The 27,236-nt window shown below is 39.3% G+C and overlaps 1 protein-coding gene across 2 annotated transcripts in view; it reads left to right on the forward strand.

Moving 5' to 3' along the window:
• NIPAL2 (NIPA like domain containing 2) overlaps positions 1-27,236 on the forward strand; it is a 92,920-nt gene that overhangs the window by 23,476 nt on the left and 42,208 nt on the right. For both annotated transcript variants that reach the window (XM_061439285.1, XM_061439286.1), the window contains exons 2-4: positions 3,746-3,814; positions 4,864-5,035; positions 21,499-21,558. In XM_061439285.1, the coding sequence (XP_061295269.1) occupies positions 3,746-3,814; positions 4,864-5,035; positions 21,499-21,558 (301 nt within the window). The remainder of the gene's footprint in view (positions 1-3,745; positions 3,815-4,863; positions 5,036-21,498; positions 21,559-27,236) is intronic.

A 27,236-nucleotide genomic window follows, 5' to 3' on the forward strand; every position in this document is an offset into this window, starting at 1 on the left:
CAGCATAAACTTTTCAAGGTTCACTTAGGTTGTAACATATTTCATTACTTCATTCATTTTTATGGGTGAACAGTATCCCATTGTATGAATATACCACATTTTGGTTGTCTGTTCACTACTTCCACTTTTGCTTAATCTGAGCAATACTGGTATGGAGATCTGTGTACAAGTTTTTGTATGGACACATTTTCATTTCTATTGGATTTATACCTAGGAATGGAATTGCTGAGTCAAATGTAAATTCTGTGCTTAACTTTTTGAAGAACTGCCAGACTGTTTTCCAAAGTGGTTGCACCATTTTATATTTCCATGAGCAGTGTGTGAGAGTTCTGATTTATCTACCTCCTTACTAATGCTTGTTATTATCTGACTTTTTATTATAGCTATCTCATTTGGTATGAAGTGGTTTATCACCATGGTTTTGATTTGCAATCCCTAATGACTAGTGATGTTGAACATCTTTTCAATGTGCTTATTAGCCATTTGTCTTTTTTAGAGAAATGTCCATTCAGATCCTTTGCCCATTTTTAATTGGGTCATTTGTCATTATTACTGCATTATATGAGTTCTTTATAGATTCTAGGTATAAGTGCCTTATCAGATACATGATCAGATGTATGATTTCCAAATATTGTCTCCCATTTTGTAGATTATCTTTTCACTTTCTTGATCGTGTCCTTTGAAATACACAATTTTTTAATGTTAATGAGTCCAATTATTTTTTTCTTTGTTGTTTATGCTTTTGATGTCTTATCTATGGGAATTCATGGCCAAATCTAAGGTCACAAAGATTTACCCTTGTGTTTTATTCTGAGAATTTTATCGTATTGGCTGTTACATTTAGGTCTTTGGTTGATTTTGAGCTGATTTTTTTGTATATGGCATGAGATCGGCAGCCATCCCATTTTACATCTCCACTAGCAGTGAACAAGAATTTCAGTTTCTCCACATCCTTACCAAAGCTTACTATTATTTTTTAATTGTTTTTGATTTGCCTTTTGCTAATGATTAGTGCTATTGAGCATGTTTTCATGTGCCTATTGGCCATTTATGGATCTTCTTTGGAGGAAAGTCTATTCAAGTTCTTTGACCATTTTTCAGCTGCATTGTTAATTTTTTTGTTGCTGTTCAGTTGTGGGGGTTCTTTATCTATTTTAGATACCAATCTTTATCAGATACATGATTGGCAAATATTTCCTCCCGTTGTGTGGGTTGCCTTTCACTGTGCTAATGGTGTCCTTTGATGCACAAAATACTTCACTGTTGATAAAGTCCAACTTATCTATTTTTTCTTCTGTTGCCTGTGCTTTTCATGTCATATCCAAGAAATCATTGCCAAGTCCTGCTAACCAATTTCTAAACACTGGGCCTGGTGGTGTTTAAACTACTCAGTGAATCATTTAAAGAATTTTGAAGTAAGTTATTTCTATTCACCAATTTACTTTTATAATTACAGAAGATTTTCATAATTACTCATTCAATCCCAAACTTCTTCTGAATTTTTATTTTCCTGATTACTGCCAAATGTACTCAATTGTAAATCGAAAGCATGGAAATAGCACATTAGATTATGATACAATTGTTCCCCATGAGGAACAGTGATCAAAATTGTTGCCAACTGCCTTTATTAGGAAAAGAAAATTCTTAACTGATTAAAGACTATGGATATTATATGTCAGCTATTAAATGGGTTTTCAGCTTTTCTGCTTCATTTTTTAAAAAATACTGAATTTCACTTCAGCACGCATAATAAAGTTCTAAAACTTCAAAGGCATTTTGCATACTGAAAAGGGTTCCTTGTGCTTGTAATGTTCATTTGAAATTCAAATAATGCTTTGGAATTTGAAGCTAGTTAAAAGTTCTGTACTAAAGAAGAAGAAGGGGAAAGAGCCCTTCTATCATTACTAATTCTTACTACTAGCAGATATTACATCTTTGTACCTAGATGCTAAGTCACTTCAGTCGTGTCCGACTCTGTGTGACCCCATAGATGGCAGCCCACCAGGCTCCCCCATCCCTAGGATTCTCCAGGCAAGAACACTGGAGTGGGTTGCCATTTCCTTCTCCAATGCATGAAAGTGAAAAGTCAAAGTGAAGTCACTCAGTCGTATCTGACTCTTAGCGACCCCATGGACTGCAGCCTACCAGGCTCCTCCATCCATGGGATTTTCCAGGCAAGAATACTGGAGTGGGGTGCCATTGCCTTCTCCGTGTACCTAGATAGTAGCAGTAAATACATCTTATGAAGTTATCAAATAATACATATGCTATCTATAGTAAACATCTTGGACAATGTGTCAAAACTTATTTTTTTAACCTCTGTAGTTCTTGTTTTAAACCACTATATGCTTTTTCAAGCAAGTGTTTTTTTAAGCCGCTCACTGTGTATAGTAGATGATGTAGAAGACTTGGTGGAAGCCTAAGACACGATCCTCTTCCCTTGGAGAATTTGCCATCTCTTGATAGAGCCTGATGATACACAGGACAGTATAAAAGAAGAAATAGGGACGTGCACCGTTTAGATTCTGAGACAGTAAAGATGGGCTGTGGTGTCTGAGACGGTTGTACGGCCAGGAGGGTGAGGTCTGTTTGGAATGACATCTCCTTCGGGGAAGGAGATGCTGCCTGGGTGAGAGGAATGACCTGAGCAGGGTATGACATCTGACCGGAGAAGACGAGAACCAGGTTACCCAAGGCAGAGAGAGCACCTTGAGTGTGCTGTGGACAGCAGGCATTCAGGATGAGGATGGATTATGGGGAGCTGGAATAGTAGTTTTATATTCGATGTAGTTGACTGTAGAGAGGGATTGTGGGTTCTTGACCAGGGGAGCAGTGGAAAATTTAGTCTGTCTCCGGTAGAGTTCATAACACTTTAGAGATAAAAGGATTTTGGAAACATCTTATCCAACAACCCCTGTCTACTGGATCCAGGGATCTGAAATAGCTTGCTCAAAGTTGCCCATCAGAAAATAGCAGATCTGAACTTCAGATTTATCCTTTAATTCCAAAGCCAATGATCTTTCTTTCATACCACAGTTTCCCAAAATATCTTCCCGTCTACCAGAATGTCTTAAGAAAAAGAAAAAAAAAAAAAAGAGGGAGAAAAGCATTCACATACTTGAGGCAATGAACACCCCAATCAGAGGAGTTGCTGAGGAAAATTGAAAACAGGATAAGAAGCATCTTACTCCAGTACTCTTGCCTGGAAAATCCCATGGATGGAGGAGCCTGGTAGGCTGCAGTCCATGGGGTCGCAAAGAGTCAGACACAACTGAGTGACTTCCCTTTCACTTTTCACTTTCAGGCATTGGAGAAGGAAATGGCAACCCACTCCAGTGTTCTTGCCTGGAGAATCCCAGGGATGGGGGAGCCTGGTGGGCTGCTGTCTCTGGGGTCGCACAGAGTCGGACACGACTGAAGCGACTTAGCAGCAGCAGCAGCAGAAGCATCTTAGTGGGAAAAAGTGAGAACCTGATGACGATTTATTTTAGTAAATGGAGCAAGTACCTAGAGAATTAAATACAGATTGAACTAGTTCTAAAAAATAATATTTGACTAAAGTGAGAAATTAATCCTAATAAAACCGTTGTCCGTATTCCAAATGACCCTGGCAAATGGGTACTATGGAAATATTTGCAGAATGAATGAACAAAGGAATGAATGTATCAACTTAAATTTTTGTAGTTTTTTTTTTTCTGGTAAATATCTTACAAGTGCTATTTAAAGAAAACATTTTCTTTTATAGATTCACCTTTTTGGAGTTTTGCTGGCCATTTTAGGAAACCTGGTAATCAGCATTTCCCTAAATATTCAGGTAAGAAGAAGCTTATTTTTCTAACTCTGTTGTTTGATCCAGGAACACATTATGACTTTAATAAGCCTCAGACACTCTTGCCTTCTTCCTCCATTAAAGAAAGTGTATCTTATGTCCTTATTGATACAAAGACAGATGTAGTACTGATTGGATTGTATTCATGTTTTTTCTTCTGATTTTAAAAGAAGTTAAAAGTTTTTGTGAACCTCTTATTAATATTGTATACCCCAGTCAAACTTCATGTGAATTTGTATCACACTGAGAAAAGATGTTCATAATGTTGGCATAAACCAAGATTTATTTAATGTTCTACATTTTCTTATAGTACTTTTATTATTTTCTGAATAACTTCTGAAGCTTTTAAAAAAAATTTAAAGAAAAAATTTTAAAGTCATCTAGAATTGTACATACTTCTTAAAGAAGTGAGTTAAGTTATCATAAAAATCAAGAGGGAAATAGGGCTTTATTTAATGGCCAGTTTTTCAGGAATTCACATGTTTGCAATAAAAGAATATATTCAAAGCAGATAGAAATGAGTTCCTCCATCCCAACCCTCTGCTACCAGAGCTTTCTGCCCTGTAACATTTATTGTGGTAGCTACTTTGACTCATCCTAAGATATGCTTTCTTTAAATCCCTTTTCCAAAGGTGTTTCTTTAATAATTTAGCATATTTATTTCAATGATGTTTATTTTGGGAACCTGATTTTTTTTTTGACAATCTAATAAAAGAAGTATTTTGGTGTGGTAGAATAAAAAGTCACTTAACTCCTTAACATACATCCCACCTTTAGATAGTAATAATGATATTTATTCACAGAGCTATGAGAATTAATTAATATTGAAGAAGGCCCTTTAAACTATAAAATACTGTGTCAGTATGAGTCACTTTTAGTATGTTTGGAACAAAACAGAAAATCATAATAATTGCTCTATTATAATCGGCAAATAAATTTAAGAGCCATGAAGCAATTTTATAGGACCAAAATTTTCAAGGCAAGTTTTAGTTACGTGGAAATGTTTTCTTATTTACATTCTGTTTGACTTCTAGAAGTATTCACATCTCCGGTCGGCACAGCAGGAACACCCAAGGCCATACTTCAGGAGCGTGTTGTGGTGGGGCGGAGTCATACTGATGGCCCTGGGAGAGACGGGAAACTTCGTGGCCTATGGATTCGCCCCCATTACTCTCATCGCTCCCTTAGGCTGTATGTCTGTTACAGGTGGGCCATTTCTCTGTGTTTTGACAAATAGAAATTTTAAGAGATCAGAATAATCGGTGAAAAAACATCCAACTGAACACAGGCCCAGAAGAAAAAACTCTGTTCCCTTTTTTCTTAGCATGCTCACTTGGAACAATTATACTCCTAATTTCAGTTATTCATTGTCATGGTGCCCCATTAACCATGAAGAAACGCATTTTGTAGCTGTAACGTTTATGTTTAAAAGCCTGATTCCCGGTGTCTGAGTCAATAAATCAACAGCCACAGCAAATGTTATACATGCTTTTTAATCACTAATGAATTATCTTAAAACATTTGTGATAGAAGGACATATTTTATTCATATGTTAAACTGACATGACATGTAGAGTCCTTGATGCCTGATCCATAGTTTAGCATCTCTTTTACATTAAGAGTTAGATATATTACTATCTCTAAGAATGTGTAATTTTACAGTAATGTCATAATTAACCTACTTTCAAAATTTTTTATGACTTGCTAGATACATTTAGACAAGAGAATATGGGATGTTGCTAAAGACTAAAGAAAAAGCAAAAATTACTGCTAAAAAAGAGAGCAAATTCTCTAAGCTGTGTTAAAATCAATAAAATCTTTTGAGTTTCACCCTTTATCTGCTGCTATGGAAACAGCATGTTTCTAAGTTTCTGTGAACTTGGAATCTTCATTGAAATAGAAACAAGTTGATGGTTATTGTCTGGTAGCAACTAGATCAGGCATATTATCCCAGGTGTAATATTTTCCAAAAAATTATATGATATTCTCTTTAAAAACATAATTTAAACTGAAATAATGTATACTCAAAGGGAAGTTTGTTTCATTTTGAAAGCAGTCTCCCCTTCTTAATCATTTAAAGTATCTTATTTAAAATAATTTCATAATGTACAATAATAGAATGGTTAGCAAAGAATGCTTTTTTGGCTTTCTAGAAATTGTTCAGTTAAAATCACCCTACTCTGAATAGGCACACAATTTATATAATCATTTGACATTTTTAACATTCAGATAAAATCAGCAATTTGAAAGTATCTTATCAAAATTTAAAAAAATAAAACAAAACCTGCTTCAGATCAGATCAGTTGCTCAGTCATGTCCGACTCTTTGCAACCCCATGAATCGCAGCACGCCAGGCCTCCCTGTCCATCTCCAACTCCCGGAGTTCACTCACACTCACGTCCATGGAGTCGGTGATGCCATCCAGCCATCTCATCCTCTGTGATCCCCTTCTCCTCTTGCCCCCAATCCCTCCCAGCATCAGTCTTTTCCAATGAGTCAACTCTTCGCATGAGGTGACCAAAGTATTGGAGTTTCAGCTTTAGCATCATTCCTTCCAAAGAAATCCCAGGGCTGATCTCCTTCAGAATGGACTGGTTGGATCTCCTTGCAGTCCAAGGGACTCTCAAGAGTCTTCTCCAACACCACAGTACAAAAGCATCAATTCTTCAGTGCTCAGCCTTCTTCACAGTCCAACTCTCACATCCATACATGACCACAGGAAAAACCATAGCCTAGACTGACGAACCTTTGTTGGCAAAGTAATGTCTCTGCTTTTGAATATGCTATCTAGGTTGGTCATAACTTTCCTTCCAAGGAATAAGCGTCTTTTAATTTCATGGCTGCAGTCACCATCTGCAGTGATTTTGGAGCCCAAAAAAATAAAGTCTGACATTGTTTCCACTGTTTCCCCATCTATTTCCCATGAAGTGGTGGGACCTGATGCCATGATCTTTGTTTTCTGAATGTTGAGCTTTAAGCCAACTTTTTCACTCTCCACTTTCACTTTCATCAAGAGGCTTTTGAGTTCCTCTTCACTTCCTGCCATAAGGGTGGTGTCATCTGCATATCTGAGGTCATTGATATTTCTCCTGGCAATCTTGATTCCAGCTTGTGTTTCTTCCAGTCCAGCGTTTCTCATTATGTACTCTGCATATAGGTTAAATAAGCAGGGTGACAATATACAGCCTTGACGTACTCCTTTTCCTATTTGGAACCAGTCTGTTGTTCCATGTCCAGTTCCAACTGTTGCTTCCTGACCTGCATACAGATTTCTCAAGAGGCAGATCAGGTGGTCTGGTATTCCCATCTCTTTCAGAATTTTCCACAGTTTATTGTGATCCACACAGTCAAAGGCTTTGACATAGTCAATAAAGCAGAAATAAATGTTTTTCTGGAACTCTCTTGCTTTTTCCATGATCCAGCGGATGTTGGCAATTTGATCTCTGGTTCCTCTGCCTTTTCTAAAACCAGCTTGTGCATCAGGAAGTTCACAGTTCACATATTGCTGAAGCCTGGCTTGGAGAATTTTGAGCATTACTTGACTAGCGTGTGAGATGAGTGCAATTGTGCGGTAGTTTGGGCATTCTTTGGCATTGTCTTTCTTTGGGATTGGAATGAAAACGGACCTTTTCCAGTCCTGTGGCCACTGCTGAGTTTTCCAAATTTGCTGGCATATTGAGTGCAGCACTTTCACAGCATCATGTTTCAGGATTTGGAATAGCTCAACTGGAATTCCATCACCTCCACTAGCTTTGTTCGTAGTGATGCTTTCTAAGGCCCACTTGACTTCACATTCCAGGATGTCTGGCTCTAGGTCAGTGATCACACCATCATGATTATCTGGGTCATGAAGCTCTTTTTTGTACAGTTCTTAGATATTAAAAAAAAAAAGGTATCTTATCTTCTATTTACTACTGCATATACTGTGTACAGGGACATTCTTTATATTTTTTCCTTTTCAAAATCTAAGAAATAATAGATAAAAAGATATAGCTATAGTGTGCTTCCCCACTGGCACTAATGGTAAAGAACCTGCCTGCCAATGCAGGAGACATAAGAGATGCAGGTTCTATCCCTGGGTCAGGAAGATCTCCTGGAGGAAGGCATGGCAGCCCACTCCAGTATTCTCTTTTGGAGACTCCCATGGACGTAGGAGCCTGGAGGACTGTGGTCTGTAGGGTCGCAAAGAGTTGCACATGACTGAAGTGATTGGCACGCATGCATAGTTATATTGTCACCTTGAGACTTCTGTAGGCCCCGGTTGTTCTGAAAATGTTGTATTATTTTTCATAGCGACTGTCTGTTCAGAGCTCATCTCTAGTTTCGGTTCTTCTTCTGCTTCGTGCTGTTTCGGTGCAATAGCCTAGAACAGAAGTATCCAGGCAGATCACACAGAGGCCCGGGGGAGGGCTGAGTGCACCACATTGTACTGAAATTCTCCGTTTATCTCAAATCCCCTGGTCCTGGGAAGCTTTTTTCTGGGAACAAGAAAAGAGCCATTCCAACTAGCACAAAGGAAGGGGGGGGGTGCTGGATTTATTATAAAGACCAGAGATCTCACAGAAATGAAGATAAGCCAGGCCGCTTGGGACCCGAAGTGAGAATTTGGAAATTATCAGAGATGAAGGGCCAGCCCTGATAAACTCCTCACAGACCTTCAGCGAAGCCGCCTGTGAAGCTGCTCGTCTCGGCCTGACTTGCTCGAAGCTCTCATTAATAATGGGAGGTTTTAAGTTTAACTGCCTACCCCTCGGACAGTGTCCTGCCAGCTTTGCTGGAGGGGTGGAGCAGTCCACCCACCTTCGGACTTGGAGGTGGGCTCTTCTCCACGCTCTCCTTCGTTTGCCTTCGTCTACCCCTAGCCTGGATTAATGCTTCAACTTTAGAGCATTTTTAGCAACCTCCCTCTCTACCCATTTAAAATGATTCCAAGAAGTAAAGCTATAGCCTCAAACAAATTGTTTCTTGCTTTGCAGTCTTTGCACACGGTAATATGTGCTCATAAATAATATTCCCACAGCACTCTTGCTTTGAATTCAGGTCACTGTGCAGCGCTGTGGGTGGGTAAGGGATGCTGGGGATGGAGGATTTTCCCCAGAACAACCCCCTACCACTTTTATAATTCTTTATAAAGGTTCTAGAAACTCTAGAAAACGTGAAGCGAAGGGGACAGTATTTTTTCATAAATACGTTATCCTAAGGCTGTATCTACAGCTGAGGCAGAAAAGGGTCTACACTTCACTAATTTCATTTTCCCTATTATTTCTTGGGAGCTTCAAGAAGGAAATCAAACCTTCCTATGATTTTTTTTTTTAAACAAAGGTAATATTTGTTACAATGTTGCATGAGAGACTGCATATTCTTTTCTGGCTTTTCTGCTGTCTTTTGTGGCTTTCAAAGTTTGAAAAGAAAAAAAAAAGAAAACTGAAGTCCAAACTTTTTTTTTTAAGTTTTAGCTCTTAAGTCCAAGTGAAGGAACTTTCTTCCATCTTCTTCATTCTCCTTGGGTAGCCTGGTTCATCCCAACACACAGTGTTCCTTTTCCTCCTCTCCAGAAGTAAGGCGATACTGTGTGGGTCACTAAGCCCAGGCTGCTAATATGTCAGTCCCACTGCTTTGTCTTACATAATCAAATTCCTCCTCCCTTTGTACCCTTCAGTGCAACAGATTTTTTTTTAGGACTAGCACGTAAGAAGCACTACAGTAACCACCAGGGACATTTCAGTTTGTACTCCACCCACGTTCTCGCCTTGAACCATCTTCCCTTCTAGTCTTTCTTTCCTTCTCTCTGTGTGTCCTGCTGCTCTACACGGACATGCTTACCTGGAGGTGGCATCTTCTCAGGCACGAGTTTTACTGATGGTTTCATAGGCATTCTAAGAAACAAAGAATTCTGTAATCAAGCAGGTTTCTGCAATATTGGATTTAAAACAGTACACAGGTTTCCTGAGTAGAGGATTTCTTGAGGCTCTGGGATAGGCCCAGGCATGCTGTCAATTTTTCAGAAGCAAATGCAGTAAGCCAGCTTTCCAAATCTATTGTCCACAAGATGCCTTTATAAGAAGCATCTCAAGGGACAACAGTTCTGCAGAAAACCCTCTAGAGAGTCCTTACGGCAACGCTCACAAGCAGTCAGAGCGTTCAAGAGACTCAGACAGGATAGATACCTGGCCGGTACCTACAGCAGGGTGGGGAGGTGGATAATGGGAGTAATCCTGATACACAGGCAGCTCTGAATGCCCAGGCCTTGGTCCTCTATTGGATAAAGAGGCTCAGAGCCCTCATATTCTTGTATCACCTTCTACTTTTACCTTCCTTTTCTCACTGGAGGGCTTTCTCAGTGAATAATAAGTACAAAAGCTTGTTCTGGCTAAAATGCTGATTATATGCTGGCAGGCCTCCCTGGTGGCCCAGACAGTCAAGAATCTGCCCACAATGCAGGAGACCTGGGTTCGATCCCTGGGTTGGGAGAAGGAAATGGCTACCTCCATTCCCTGGAGAAGGGAATGGCAACCAACTCCAGTAATGCCTGGAGAATCCCATGGACAGAGGAGTCTGGTGGGCTATAATCCATGGGGCCGCAAAGAGTCAGACATGACTGAGTGACTACCAGTTTCACTTTTTTTCATGGTTAATTCTAGGAGTTTGTTTTTCCATTAATTAAGAAATCTTAAGAGTTGGTGTTTCAATTTTGTCTAAAGCCTTGGCTGGATACTCTTCCCAATAAGACAGGGCAGTAGAATGGTGACAAGTACAAGCCCTAGGAGCTGCGCCTGGAAAGCTCTGTGACCTCAGGCAAGTGGCTTAGATGGGTTTATGCCTCAGTTTCATCATCTATAAAATGGGAATAGAAGCAGTTCTTCCCTCAGAAGTTGTCATGGGAAAGAACTGAGCAAACACAAACACTGAAGAACAGTGTTTGATACACAGTGCAGTGTTTGACACAGTCACAAGTCTGGCCATCGTCACTGTGATTTATATTTTTAATTAACTAGAAGCAGAGTACATTATTCTTTATAAGGGACTTTACTTCCATGCTTATGAAGACGGCTGGTTGTTAAATTCTCAAAAATGAATGAACCACTCAAGAAATGCCTTTTATTGTCCTTACCATCGTCGTTGTTCATTGTTCAGTCACTAAAGTCGTGTCCGACTCTTTGCAACCCCATGGGCTGAAGCACACCAGGCTTCCCTGTCCTTCACTGTCTCCCAGAGTCTGCTCAAACTCATGTTCACTGAGTCAGTGATGCCATCCAACCATCTCATCCTCCGTTGCTCCCTACACCTCCTCCCCTCAATCTTTCCCAGCATCAGAGTCTTTTCCAATGAGTCGGTTGTTCCCATCAGGAGACCGAAGTATTGGAGCTTCAGCTTCAGCATTGGTCCTCCAGTAATTAATTCTCAGGGAGAAGAAGGGTAGGCTCCTCACAGCTCATTTGTTCAGCCTCTAAGCAGCAATTATCTTTTGACTCCTCCACATATTCCCCACCAAAATGTGTTGGAAACTACCAGAATTTCCAAATAACCTAGCAAAACAAAATACATATAAAAAACAAACAGAATTTTGTCCGAGGGAAAACAGTCTAAAGTGTGCGTGCAACTTTCTGTCTTCTTGCTCTGGCTTCAGAGCACTTTTGTTCACTTCCTAATTAACTTCAGAGAGACATTCAGATCTAACTGCAATTTGAGAAAGTGTTTTTCTGAGAAACTATTTATTACACCAGAAATCCAATAAAGAGAAATAACTTGGATATTCTGTGCAGTTTGTAATAAAATTTTAAACTGCTGCTAATCTTTCCTGTCCCTCTTCCCCAGGAGGCCTTTTTTTTTTTTTTTTTGGCTTCTGTGTTAAATTAAACCGGCTTTTTCTCTGCTCCCTTAGCACCCTGCATGGGCCCTCCTCTCATCTATTGGTGCCCTTTTGTGAATTAGAAAAAGGCAGCCTTTCTCATACTTTATTTTGGTCTGCAGATTATGTTAAGACAATAATGTCATCGGAGCAGGACACGCTAGTGCCATCTGTTGGAAAATCGTCCTGAGAAATATACGAAGCACCAAGGCCTGAGCTGTGGGTGGTGCCCCCTCACATGTAGTGTCTTTGTGCAGTGCACAGCCTGTTCAACTGCATGTACAAGCTTTGACCCTTACTTCCCCTTTGGCGATGCTCATCATGCAACGCATGAGCTGCTTAATGTTCATCTTGGCCATTCAGCTGAGACCCGGAGATTGGGACTATGTGTCATGTTGCCGGCTGTCTGATTTTTTCAGGACAGCATGATACAAGAAATCATACAGCCTCACACAATTGGTTTGAATTTGAATTTTGATAAAGTGAGGATTGAGTATTCTAGGCCATCCTGTTCTAGGATATAGGAAGAGAAGTGTTCTGTTCTAGGGTGTTGCTTGTTTGTTCTCTTACTTGTGTCCGACTCTCTGCAATCCCATAAACTGTAGCCTGCCAGGCTCCTCTGTCCATGGGATTCTCCAGGCAAGAATACTGGAGTGGGTTGCCATTTCCTTCTCCAAGGTGTTATTTAAAAGATTTCAATTCCTGATGAAGTGCAATGGTTAAACATTTATTGCAAAGAACTTGTGAATATTCACTTCTGTAAAGACTTACAGGTTTATAAGCCTGTCCTTGGGGGGTTGAGTTAGATTATTTGTGCATCTATTAATACAAAGTGTGCCCTTACATTTTATGTTTGCTTTTTTCTGTTTATCCCCTGATGGTGATCTATGCTATGCATAACCATTGAGAGATGAGTGAAAATAATAAAGTTATCAATAAACTGAAGAGTTGAAGCCACAGAAAATGAAGGAGGTTCATGGTAGATTTCTCTCAGTATAAAATTGACTTGTCTAGGGGTAGCTAGGGAGTGGGATATGAAGGGATGTTGTTGCGGGGGCAGGAAGGGTGGGAGAAATAAAACATGATGGACATTTTTCAGTTCTATACCTCTGAGTGTATTGATTGAAAGTAATTAGAGTTCAGAGAATAGATCCACTTTTTCCAAATTAAATTCAGGTAACAGTTTAGAAATAGTTAAAGGTAGGAAACTAATGCTGAATGAACATCTACCGTGCCGGGAACTGTATGAGACATACAACCTTGTTATTTTACTTAATTACTGCCCAGGTGAATAGAAGTGAGTAATAAGTAGATTAAATTCACGATGAATTATATGAGATCAAACACTTGAAATTTTATATGGAATGATAAAATTGATAGCAGTGAGGTCTCCTTGGCCCTGGGATAATTTCCTAAGAGAAGTAGTCACCCTGTGACTCGGCTAATTTGAATTAAGGCTGGAGATCTGAACTGCACTGAGAAAATGAGGCGAGAATGAAGCAGACGACTGGTAAGTCTTTTCCATCGTGCATTTTCCCTAACATGCTGGCTTTTGTTCAAATTGAAATTCATGATGTGGAAATATATGTTGTTTCATGTATTTCTGTGTGCCGTTATGAAGCTGTAAGCTGCAATGTGTCTGTATTCCATTAAACAATGGTCATAGCGCAGCCAGAAAACCCTGGTGAGGCCTTTTGGAATTCCAGAGAAGTCATCTCAAGCAGTAACTTTGGTCTCCAAGATTTTTATTAGAAACAAATGAAGGAAAACACAAACAGGCCCATGAGCGAGTGACCTGTAGCGTCCCACAAGCCTCAGTGTGGCGGATTCTCTGTCCTTTAATGCCCTGTGCTCGGCGCCAGCCTGAATGAGGTTGTCAGGGCTCATGGGCTGCCTGTGATGGTGGCACTTCACACGGACGCTTGTTTTTACTCTGGAAATATGCGGAAAATATCCCTTTTCTCGGTGGCTTGCTGGGTTGTCTGCCGTAGCACATTTGTCCCAAAAACCTGCCTAAATAAAATGTGTGGAATAAATCCCTGAAGTCCTCATTTTATGTCTGCTCATGCACTCTCAGCTGAAAGCATTCCTAAAACCCAAAAACCTTTATTTGAAACATCTTTTCCACCCATCCTTACTTTTTGAGGACACCACAGTATTGCTAAAGAAATTGCTGATGATGATATATTGCGCTATTACATGTATAATACACAGTTAATCCTGTCAGAGATTGTATTTTTACATTTTTGGAGTCCTTTCATTCAATTTAATCACTAATGTATATCAAGAAAAATGTAGAAAAGATGTTTGTTCTTAATCCAGGTAACTTTCCTCATGTGAAATTATGCATGTTACCTATAATTTCATTATCTTCAATAAATGACAATAGCAATTTTTTCTCTTTTTAAAAAAACTGAGGTGTAGTTAACTTACAATATTGTGTCAGTTTCATGTATACAGCAAAGTGATTTAGTTATATATGTGTGCGTGTTTTTCAGACTCTTTTCTGTGATAGAGTGTTAGAAAAATATTGAGTGTATCTCCCTGTGCTATACTGTAAGTCCTTGTTGTTTTCCTGTCTTATATTTACATCTAGAGTGTAACCATAGTTTATTTTCTGTGTCTGTGAGTTTCTTTCTGTGTTGTGAATAAATTCATTTGTATCATTTTCTTAGATTCCACAAATAAGTGATAACACAATATTTGTCTTTCTCTGTCTGCCTTGCTCTACTTAATATGAAAATCTCTAGGGCCATCTACGTTGCTGCAAATGGCGTTATGTCATTCTTCTCGTGGCTGAGTAATATTCCATTGTATATGTGTACCGCACCTTCTTTATCCGCTCACCTGCCAACTCATCTGTCAGTGGACATGTAGGTTGCCTGCATGTCTTGCCTGTTGTAAGTAGTGCTGCTATGAATATAGGGGTGCATGTATCTCTTTGAATTATAGTTTTGTCTGGATGTATGCTCAGGAGTGGAGTTCCAGATCACATGGTAACTCTATTTTTAGTTTTTTAGGGAGCTTCCATACTGTTCTCCGTAGCGGCTGTACCAATTTACCTTCCCACCAATGGTGTAGGAAGGTTCCTTTTTCTCCACACCCTTTAGCGATTTTTACTAACGTGAATTACTGGATACTTTCCTGCCAATATAGGTGGTGGGACAACTTTTTCTCGGTCAGGAAACATTTTTCAGAGTGTCACATCCTCAGATTTTCGAATCCTAATTCCTTGGAATTCATTGTAATTGACATACTTCTCTCCTCCAATTCTGCAACTAAAGAGGAGTGATCCTTTTGGAGAAGTCAGTACCTCAAAATGGCTAGAGTTGCTTGAGCCTGTGAGTGCACTCAACATTGCCCACGTATTTGAAGTTTGATTGTGACTGACATGAAAGTGCTTTTGTGGTTTGCTTTTTAGCAGCACAATAAAGTTGCCATTTTAAGCGGTCAGAAACCACAAGCCAGATATTTACATGTGAGGAACTGTTTGTAGCATTATTGTATAAATATGTTCTTTTCATGTCATGGGATCTTTTTTTTATAAAAGAGTGTTTTCTTTAGTACTTTGTGTTCTGCTTCCCTGTATTATAAACATATACCATGGTTTCTCTTCGGATTATAGAGGTTAAACAATAAATTGAATATCTAGGCAGGCGAGCTGATGGAATTTTCATTTGCGGACTAGATCAGAGTTTACAAAGGGGTGGCCTGTAGACCAGATCTGGCCTCTGCTGTGTTTGTTTGGCTCAAAGAATGCTTTTTAAGAATACAAATTGATTTCCCGTGTTTAAAAATTGGACAGTGATGCACAAAAACTGGATTTTTGTCTTAAAGAATCAGATCCGGTAACATTGGACTTAAAGTTGGCTAGGACTGAGTTCTGGCTACCGCCTTTCATTGATCTTGTGTACGCCAGGTCACCACAGGCCCACAGCCCCTGATCAGCACAGCCCACCACCCTCATTATTCCTTCTTCTTTAGAGAATTACCCAACTGGCCCCTGTAGGCATTTGGGTTTGTGACCCTGGAACCAAAGGTTTTTCCTTTCCAGCTGAATCAGATAAGAATGTCATATACATACTCACATTTAAATAAAGTATAATTGATTTTTTAAAACTTTGGGTTAAATCTGTCTTTATAGCAGTGGTCATAAAAGGGTAAAACAGTGGAGAAAAGTAAATAAATGTGAATGAAAAAATAGCCATACCATAACACATTTGAATAGTTACTGAAGCCTCTTTTGTGTTCTTAAACCCTTAATAAAAAAAAAAAATATTGTTTGTGTTGGAGGGGAGAATTTAAGTAAAATGTGCAGATATATCATCATGCTGCAAACTGAAACATGTCTACACTTGGGACTGACAGCTCCTCATACTTATACCTGGTGCAGCTGAAGCACGGGGATCTTGGCTTGGCCTCTGTTTTCATCTGGAAATCCAAGGCAGAATGTCCATGTATCTCACCCTTGTACACAGCCATGACAGGAAATCGTTTCCATTCTGCCTGCAAGCCAGGTGACTCTTCATCACCAAAAAGAGTATAGATGACTTCCCAATAAGAGTCAGCCCGTTGTAACTGTGGTTGATTCTCCTGACCATGAAGTATTATGATCGAGGCTGTGTGAATACATTAATAAACGGCGCCATGAGAGCACGCTTTTGCACCAAAGGAAATACAAGAAGACACTTTTTTGTCCTTCTCTCTTACGTAGTATTCCCGCTGTATTTTTTCCCGTGATTCCTACATAACCACTGTTTGAACTTGGGCGTGTTATCTTCCATAGGCTACCTTTTTTTTTTTAATGCATTTAATCATTGTGGCCCACAGTGCCTCTGGAGTCACTGTGTTCACCATGCAATGAATTAACTCCTGTGCCAGGAGCACTGTGTGTAGGCCTGTGTCTGGGAGCATTCTCTGTGTAGAAGCATGACCTGTGAAAGCCAGCATGGAAGAGGATTTATGAGCCTCTGCTCAACGATGCCATTAGTCAAAAATGTCCATAAACTGTGAGTGCTGCAGTTAGGGCTCCATAGTAACTTCAGTTTAATATACTTAGTAAAAATCTGTTCAGTTACCAGCATTATCTGTTTCAATGCTTTTTAAACTATTGCTCTTTAGATGCTCTATTTTTAAATATTAATTTTTACTATAGAAATAAAAGCGTAATAGTTTTCCCTTCCTTGTACATGTTTAGAAGGCAAGGTTGTTGTTATAGCAACAACTAGACAGGGCTGAGTTTGACAGATTTCTGATTGCAGATGTATATGGGAACAGTGCAGTTTGCTTATTTTTTTATCATTAAAAAAATTTACTACTGTTCTTGACAGCCTGAAAGGGTGGGATGGGAGTGGGGAGGGTGGCTCAAGAGGGAGGGTGTGTATATATAATTATGACTGATTCTTGTTGTATGGCAGAAACCAACACAACATTGTAAAGCAATAATCCTCCAATTAAAAAATAAATAAAATTAAAATTTACTGCTGTTCTTAGAAATCATGTTATTAGCTGTTGCTCAGAAACTGTCTTTTTGCTCAATACAGATCTCATTTTAATCATGTTTTGCAAGATAAATTAGTTATAAGTAGATGTATCTTAAGAGAATGTTCTTTTCATTACTTTCTTTGCTAGATAAATTTTAAAAAATCTCATTCCCTTATCTTAGCTAAAATTTTGTAGCAAATTACATGTTCTCTCAAAACTTATGGAAAATACACCAGGCACATAAATTATTTCAGAAAGTAAAAGTAGTATATTTGTGTTTCATAAGACTCTGATAACTATTTTATGGCAATTGATATAATTTGATGTATATAGTACATTTCAAGTTTATCGTTACCAATCATGTCCTTTTTGCTTTTAGCAATGAAATTGTCTACTACATAGCGTTCTTCTGTCTTCCTTCTGAAAGTGACATTATTTCTGAAACTGTGGCTTAGCAATGAGAAGGAAAATGATGCCTTTCTTACTCTAAGGAAGGAAATGGAGTGTAGTATGCTAGAAAGTGCTGTGAAGTGGGACAAGGAAATGTGGGTGCTGGTTCCAGCTGTGCTGTAATATAAATGTTTGTTAAATGAACGGATCAATAAATATGAGACTTTGGACCTCAGTTTCCCAACTGTAAAGGTTAGAACCTAGAGTAGATTATCTCTGTATCTCCTGCTAACTCTAAAATCTCCTTATTCCACGTAAGCAGTGTCTCCCTTCTTGATGGAATCCTTCACTGTGAAATAGACATCTCAAGGATTGTTATAATGGAATGCATTAGTATGTGTTAGTATAATGATACTTAACCTATTTTTTTATTGTTACCTATTGTTAATCCATCTCCCTCTGCTTGGAAGGGCTTTCCTGGTAGGTTAGCTGGTAAAGAATCCACCTGCAATGCAGAAGACCCTGGTTTGATTCCTGGGTTGAGAAGATCCCCTGGAGAAGGGCTGCTTGGAAAGATTCCTTACATATACACAGGATGTTAGTAATGGGAGTTGGGAGTGAGATCTTGATTTTTTTTATACCTTTTCTAATGCTCTAAAATGTGAAATTAGTTTCCCTGAATTATTTGGTCCAAATCTGAAATAGAAAATTTTCATACATTTTTATGCTAGTCCCAAACTCAGTTCTTAATGCAATGAGCTATGTATCTATACATTAATTTATCTGTAGAAAATATTGCTTTCATGTTCTAAAGCCACTGCTGTTGTTGTTCAGTTGCTAAGTTGTGTCCAACTCTTTGCGACCCCATGGACGGCAGCATACCAGGCTTCCCTGTCCTTCACTATCTCCCGGTGTTTGCTCAAACTCATGTCCATTGAGTCAGTGATGCCATCCAACCACTTCATTCTCTGTTACCCACTTCTCCTCCTACCCTCAATCTTTCCCAATTTCAGGGTCTTTTCCAATAAGTCGGCTCTTTGCATCATGTGACTAAAGTAGTGGAGCTTCAGCTTCAGCATCAGGTCTTCCAGTGAATATTCAGGGTTGATTTCCTTTTGGATGGACTGGTTTGATTTCCTTGCTGTCCAAGGGACTCTCAAGAGTCTTCTCCAGCACCACAGCTCAAAAGCATTGATTCTTCAGCACTCAGCCTTCTTTATGGTCCAGCTCTCACATCCATACATGACTACTGGAAAAACCACAGCTTTGACTATACAGACCTTTGACAGCAAAGTGATGTCTCTGCTTTTTAATATGCTGTCTAGGTTTGTCACAACTTTTCTTATGAAGAGTGGCCATGCCACACAATCAAACTCATGCTTGGTGGACGTTTCCCATGCTCTGTTTATTTTGTGTGAAACCTCTGTTTCTATAAATACCTGCCCAGGAAAGCTCTGCAAGAACGTGTCTCCCTTGAATGAGAGAGAGCTAGGTTGAGAAAAAGACGGAGGAAGCGGAGATTCCAGCTTATCTTGAATGAAGGTTTCTGGTGTTTTTATTTTTATTTTGTGCTTTTATTTTAAATCAGTTGCCAAAATACCAGATATGTATGTGTGTTAGTCGCTCAGTCATTTCCGACTCTTTGTGATCCCATGGCCTGTAGCCCGCCAGGCTCCTCTGCCCATAGAATTCTCTAGGCAAGAATACTGGAGTGGGTTGCCATTCACTTCAGAGGATCATCCTGACCCAGGGATTGAACCCAGGTCTCCGGTATTGCAAGCAGATTCTTTACCATCTGAGCCACTAGGGAAACCCCAATACCAGATAGAGTTACATTCAAATGTAACTGATTTGGTGGATTATAATTCAGACTCATTAAAATTATATCTATGAAGAATTTTTAATGACATGGCAAATTGTTTTTAGTACAGTAACTAAAGAAAATTTGCATTATGATTTGATCTCAACAAAAGGGAAGTAAACACACAAGTATATTAACTGTGGGTTTTTTTCTAGATGATAATATCATTTTATGGTGATTTTTCTTTCTGTATTTTTGCTTTAAGAAAACAAAAAGTTCAGCCAATGGTTTTTAAAAAATTTTAAATGCAAGTTATGTTGTGAAGTTTTGGTTTTTGTGTTTGTATTATTGCAAATTCGGATGTTCCCATTGTCTCATGATTCCGGAGGAGGAACAACTCAGATTCAGTTTACCCCACACATCTTAGTAGGTCATGGTTCGGTTGTAAGGTTGAGGGTTAATTAGCATCAGTAATGGGAAAGAGGGTCCTAAATATCACAAGGGTCAACAAATGCAGGAGATCCCACCAACCCTTTTATTTATGTGTTGGGTACTAACTCCTTGGGCTTCCCTGGTGGCTCAGATGGTTAAGAATCCGTCTTTAATTCAGGAGCCGTGGGTTCAATCCCTGGGTCAGGAAGATACCCTGGAGAAGGGAATGGCTACCCACTCCAATATTCATGCCTGGAGAATTCCATGGATGGAGGAGCCTGGTGGGCTACAGTCCATGGGGTACCAAAGAATTGAACATGACTGAGCAACTAACACACACACACTAACTACATACAAGAGATCTTCAAAAAATAAGACATATCTCAGGACTTCCAGGTCTTATCTCATAAGACATATCTCAGGTCCAGTAGTTAAGAATCTGCCTTCCAATGCAGGGGTTGTGAGTTCAATCCCTGGTCAGGGAACTAAGACTGCACTCACTACAGGGCATGCCACAACTAAGACCCAACACAGCCGAATAAATAGTTTTTAAAAAGACATATCTTAGAATAAAAGAGCCTAAATGTCTTTTGCAGAAAAGAGGCAAAAATAAAAGTCTTATGTAATGAGAAAGCTGTATGAGGGGTAATGACACATATGTGGAGTGGTCAACTCAGTCTGGGAGAATCCAGAGGTGATGCTTGAGTCTAGAGTTGGGTTAAAAGATGGAGGCAGAGATGCATAGGGAACCGCTTATAGAAAATCCTTTACAATGAAACTCAGTGGTGCTTCTGGGGATTATGATTAATTTAGTGACAGTGGACACTGAATATAGAAGAGATGAAGAGCAAACACGGTAAGGAAATTGTCAGGAGTAAAATCGTGGCTGTCTTTGAATGTTATGCTTAGTAGTTTGGCCTTTGTCCTCTGTATGACAGGAAGCCATTAAGAGGTTTTAAGCTGTGGATTTACACTTGATTTGCCTCTTAGAAAGATGCCTCTAGTGCTGTGGGGAAGGGGTAGTGAAATGAGAGGCTCCAGAGGGGAGATGCTACCACCATCTGAGCCTGAGGTGAAGCTGGCCGGAATCGTGACAGAGGGAATGAAGAGGCAGGTGTGGACTTGAGAGACAGTGAAATCCCAACCTAACCGGCCCAGTAGGCTGTTGGGGGAGTCGCGTGAAGGAGAGGGGAGACCGGGAGGAGCCCTTGGGTCCTGGTGCTCAATGGAGGTACCCTTGGAAGAGGGATTTTGGGAGGAGGTAAGGGGAAGTATGTATCAGTTTGAGATATGAAGTTAAGGGGGGTTTTTTGTCCTTTCTTTTTTCCTTCCCTTCTGTCTCTTTCTGCCTTTCCATCCTTCCCTTCTGTCTCTACCTTCCTCCTTCCTTCCTTATTCCCTCCCTCCCTCCCTCTTTTCTTTCTTTCTTTTCTTTTCACTCAGGCATTTAGTCATTCAGTCAGCCTTTATTAAGCCCTCACTGTATACCATGTGCCATCCTGGTCACTGCTGTAGGTTCATTATAAAGTAGGCCCATTTCTGTGAATTCTCAGCCATGAGGGGGACAGAGGCCGTTTCCACGGCCACAGTCACCAGGTGTCTCTGACCAGGACACAGCTAGTCAGACCGGAGACTACTTAACTCCTTTCAAATGGTGTTGCATAATACGTGCTTTTATATTTGGAAACACCTCTAATGGCCATTTTCTTTCTAGGTAGTGCTATTACTTCTGTTATGTTTCTGAGAGAAAATTTGAGAGCCTCGGATTTAATAGGTAAGTAATTATTTAATTCAGATAATTAAAGCTCGATTTGATGAGGAAATAACTAATCCTATCCATTAAAAATGTGTGCTTTAAAAGCAAGGAACAAATTACTGCAATGGATATAGTGTCATCTAGAGGCGAACGTTATTCTGCCTCGGAGTTGCCGTCTGCTCTTTGACATGAAATACGTGCGTCTTCATTGAGGCCGCTGCCCAAGCTATTGACCACAGCAGATCATCATTACAGTATTATTACTATTGTGAATGTTATGAAAATTTTATGAATGTAATAAAATCCAAGAAAACATCTGGGTTACCTAATAGAGTATTCCACTTCAAACGACATACTTGATAGATTGTTGCATGAAGGGACTGCATGAAAATGAAAACCACATCCAAAAAGTAGATGTACCAATTAACTACCTAATTTTTTGTTAGCCTTTTCCAAAAGTAACATAGAATATTGATCTTCAAAATTTTATTTAGAGGGAATTCCCTGGCAATCCAGTGGTGAGGACCCCACGTACTCACTGCTAAGAATATGGGTTCAATCCCCAGGCAGGAAATTTAAGATCTCATAAGCCGTGCAGTATAGCCAAAAAAAAAATTTTTTTTTTTAATTTAGAAATACAGCTATTAATGAAAAATCACAGTAGCCTTACTGGCTGTAAAAAATATTTCTGCTGCACGGCAAAGCCATCACATATTGATTGTATCTTCTACCTCTTGTTGGAAATATCACTGATGAGAAGAATTATAAAAATTCATATTTTCTTCCTTGACAAAATCCTGTCTGAATTACTGCCGACATATGATAATGAGTATGAGAGTTTAGGCACTTTAAATAAAGCCACATCTACTCAGTTCCAAGGAGATCATATTAAAGAAAAAACTGTTTGAGTTTAAATGTGACACCAGTGTTCGTATGTTGAACATTTGTTTCCCTGATCCTGTTTCCCTTGAGCCTAGTGTCTTGAAGTTTTCACTTTTTCTTTTTCCTCCTTGATTTGATTCTGCTAGTAGAGTTTTTTAGTCAACACTGTCAAATTTTCATGGTTAAAATGTTTTTCCAAATGCATTCATATGTGGATTGTGGCTTTTCAAATACATTATTTTCCTATACTCTTTTTTTGTACTATGGTTATGGCCTCATTTGGGGACGTTGTATGGAATCAGAAATAAGAATGAGCAATGCCTGAGTTTTATAGATTAAAGCAATTAGGTCCTACGTTATGTTTCTCATTTATCAAAAGTCTTATGGAAACTTTAAGTCGTTTAATCTTACGTATGTCATCTTTTGTAATTAATGGCTGATTAATGTTTAAATAAATGTAAGGTATTTAATGAAGTAATACAGATGGATATAGAGGAAGTCTTGCCAATTATTATGAACCCTTGTGATAAAACGATGATTAAGACAGAATCCCTGCCTTCAAGTAATATGGTCAATGATCAAATGTATACAAAAATACATTTTTTAAAGCAGAGAATAATATGTATTATAATGCCTGAACCGTTATTTAGAACAGAGTTTCTCAACCTCAGCGCTACTAACATTTTAGGTTGGCTAATTCATCGTAGGGGGACGTCCTGCACATTGTAGTGTGTTTAGCAGCATCTCTTTTGGCCTTTACCCATTAGCTGCCAGTAGCACACTCTGCCCCAGTTATGACAACCAAAAATAACTTCAGACATTGTCAAATCCCCCTTGGTGGGCGGAGGGCAGGCAAAATTGCCTCCGGTTGAGAACCACTGGTTTAAAATAAAGAGAGATTACTCTAGCTAGAAAGCTTAGAGAGGATTTTCTGTAGCACAGATACCTATTCACAGCTGAATAGGACAGGCATGGACCACCTCCCAGCATTTGGAGGATGGCAAACAGAGGGAATAACGTGAGCACTGTTGACAAACGTACGAAAGTCAAGACGAGTTTCTATGTAGTACTGTGCTACAAGCACTGCCAATGAGGATTAGGAGAAAAATCAGTGAAAGTCATAGCTATAGGAAGGAAAGAAATAGAAATAGCAATATGTGCCAGTGATTTGATTATATTCTTAGAAAACCCAAGATCAACTGAACATTACTAAAAGCAGTAAACTAGTTCAACATCAAAGGATATAAAATAAACTCACTCTCAAGGATTCAAAGCTGGATTCAACTTCTGCTATCAACTGTGTGGCCAACGTATTACTTAACTTCTCTAAGCCAGTGTGCTGACAAATACAGAAGACTATTTTAAGGGTCAAATTGGATAATTGATACAAGCACTTTGAGACATGGAAAGCCCTGTTATTAATAATAAAGTTATTATTTCTATGATTAACTTCATTCCTAAGAGGTAATACTAAAAATGTAAGAAATAGGAAATACACTCACATACACATGTAATTAAAAAAAACACCTCTATTAATTCTTTGATTCTTTGCTAATTTTTCTTACTTTAAAAATAGCCAAGATTTATTAAATATCTACTTCTCTCAGGTGCTATAAGTGTTTTGCATGAACCGTCTCATTTAAATGTAGGAACATTCATTTATAGATCGGCTTTGTTGTTGTTGGTTAGTCGCTAAGTCATGTCCAACTCTTTTGCAACCCCCTGGACTGTAGCCCACTAGGCTCCTCTGTCCATGGGATTTCCCAGGCGAAAATACTGGAGTGGGTTGCCATTTCCCACTCAAAGAGTTATGTCTTTTTTGCTAAATTACTTAATCCCTTTAAGCCCCAAATTTCCTCATCCTTAAAATGAAGATAGTATTACCTATGTCATAGGATTAAACAAGTACATAAAACTTGTGCATGTAAGACTCTTGGAAGAGGGTTTGTCATGTAATATGTCCTCAATAATGGCCACTATTATTATCATAGCTATTAATACCACCACCCACCACTTTGTGCTATTTCTTTATGAGAGAAAACCTTGATTAGGATATTTTAGTGAACTTTTAATAACATTAAAGTTAACATTTCCTTCAACTCTGAGTTTTTTTGCCTTTTACCTGAATGCTTGGGAAATATTGAGAGCAGGAGGAGAAGGGGACGACAGAGGATGAGATGGTTGGATGGCATCACTGACTCAATGGACATGGGTTTGGGTGGACTCCTGGAGTTGGTGATGGACAGGGAAGCCTGATGTGCTGCGGTTCATGGGGTTGCAAAGAGTCGGACACGACTGAGCGACTGAACTGAACTGAATGCTTTTTGAGCAGGGATTTATCTGTTATCATATTTGTATCATACTGTAGTTAAAAGTGATCAATTTTTGATTAACGTCACAGGAATAAGAAAGGATATAGTCACTGATTCCATACCCATGCCTCCGACAGCAATATCATATGATTATCATGATCTGAGGTGTAATAACCCTTTTCAGGCTTAGGGAAGGACTCTACCCCAACCATCCTCAGTAGTGTCTTAGGTCACATACATTTTCTTGGGACCTATATTGTTGTTGCCTTGAGAAAACTTGGCTTTTTCTGTTAAAAGCTAAAAATGCATTGTTTTTCCTTTACAGGGACTAAAACCAAACAGGGAAAAGAGTAGTTAGTGGCATTTTGTACAAAATTAACATATAAGCATGCTAAAAATTAAATTGTCAAAATGTGTAAAAGAAAATCATTTATTTTTCCCTGCTTCAAGCAAATGAAAGTTTGTTTTTCATGATGGAACAAATGAAGATTTTTTTGGACCATGTGGAAACAAGCTGAACTAATTTATTGCCAAATGTTGATCTGTGGCTATGAAGCTTTTCACCACTAACCTCAAAAAAATGACCTCACAAACGCTATGTCTGAAAGAAATCGCCAACTATTATTAATTCAATGACAGGCTTTGGACTGTGCTCTGATTCTTAGTGGATTAATAACTTTAAATTATTGTAATGATTATTTTTCCTCTAAAATGCACCAAAATTCTCTCCCCTTCAATCAGCCAAAACTATAGTATTTCCCCCTCTCGTCCCTTAGTCATCAAAAATACTGAATCTAATAGTCTGTGAGATCCTAGTTGACTTAAGTCCAGATATTGTCATCATAAAAATAAAAATTACATCAGCACTCTCCAGAGACCAGTAACTTGATTATTTCAAGTCACCTATACATGGTTTCCCCATTGATAGAATGTCACGAGATTAATAGTGAGACAAAGACCACTTCCTTCCTTCCTTCTCCCACACCAGAGGTCAGCTTGGTTTGAAGCCAGGACCTAGAATACTAATCTAGCCAAACAAAAATCATTTCTGGTTGAGAGGACAGATTGGCTATTTTGTTTTAAAACTGCCTCAAGACTGGGAGACTTTATGATGGTAGATTCAGAACTATTTAAATTCACTATATTATTTAGATAAGTTAAATAAGCAGGATGACAATATACACCCTACTTAGTTAACTTATTGAAAGGACTGACACTGAAGCTGAAGCTCCAATACTTTGGCCACCTGATGTGAAGAGCTGACTCATTGGAAAAGACCCTGATGCTGGGAAAGACTGAAGGCAAAAGGAGAAGGGGATGACAGAGGATGAGATGGTTGGATGGCATCACCAACTCAATGGACATGAGTTTGAGCAAACTCCAAGAAATGGTGAAGGACAGGGAAGCCTGGCATGCTGCAGTCCACGGGGATCACAAAGAGTCAGACATGACTGATCGACTGAACAGCAATACTTTTGAGACTTGCCAATCCAGGGACTTGGCTGCTTTAAGCCTGAGGAATCTGGAGAGACTATACTGAGGAGAAGGCACCCTTTGGTGTGAAGGAATCCAGTTTATGCTGTGGTGTTTAGTGGTATACCACCACTAAAGCAATAGCTAGACCGCCATTGATCAGGCGGCATATTGCAGGCTCTAAGAAAACCAGACAGTGATGTAGGATAAGGTCAGGTTAGCTGAATTTTTCAACTCTTGAGGCTATCAGAAGTCCGATCAAGCCAGATTCCAGAAGCTAGCTAAATGGCAGCTAACACTAGCTGGCATTGAGCTGGAGAGTGGGGACACAATTAAAAGCAATTTCAGGTTTTACTTAAGGAGAAGGGTGGGCTGGGAAACTGGATGTCTTTTGAGGAAGAACTCTGCAAGGATTCTAGAATCCAAGGGTTGCGCAGGTGAGGAACTCAGCAGGCTGTAGATGCCGGTGAACAGACGCATCAGAAGGAGCCTGACTATACGCTGTTTTCCCTTCCTCCATCTTTATATGTCAGCCTCCATCCACAAGCATCTATAGGAGACTTTGCAACAGAGCTTCAGTAGCCTCTTGAAACAGAGGCTGTATTCTCACAGCTGGATCCAGTTAAATGTCAGGCATTTCTCAGAGTATAAAATATTCCTCCAAACACTACTTCAGGATGATATAAATGGTCAAATATGTTTAGAAAATATTACAACCATATCCTCCCCAAGGAGATTCACAATGAACACTAACACATTCAGGCTCTCAGGGGTCTTCCAGTAAAATAGCTATTTAAATTTGTTTAACTCACCTCTCTCCAAATAGATTTGAGTTGAAACTTTTTGTGGTGGTGTGTCCCTCTTATGACACTGGGTTCTAGGGAACACCAGTTTGGAGACGCTTTTCTCAAGGAACTTCAGGGCCATTCGGGGCCTTCAGGAACAGCTGCCAGAAGGAGTCCATTCCTTCTGTCCCCTGTGGAGACGCTTCATCCAGCCTCACGTTGTGTTCAGTACAATTCCTGGGGT

This window comes from Bos javanicus, chromosome 14 (assembly GCF_032452875.1).
Source record: "Bos javanicus breed banteng chromosome 14, ARS-OSU_banteng_1.0, whole genome shotgun sequence".
NCBI lineage: Eukaryota > Metazoa > Chordata > Mammalia > Artiodactyla > Bovidae > Bos > Bos javanicus.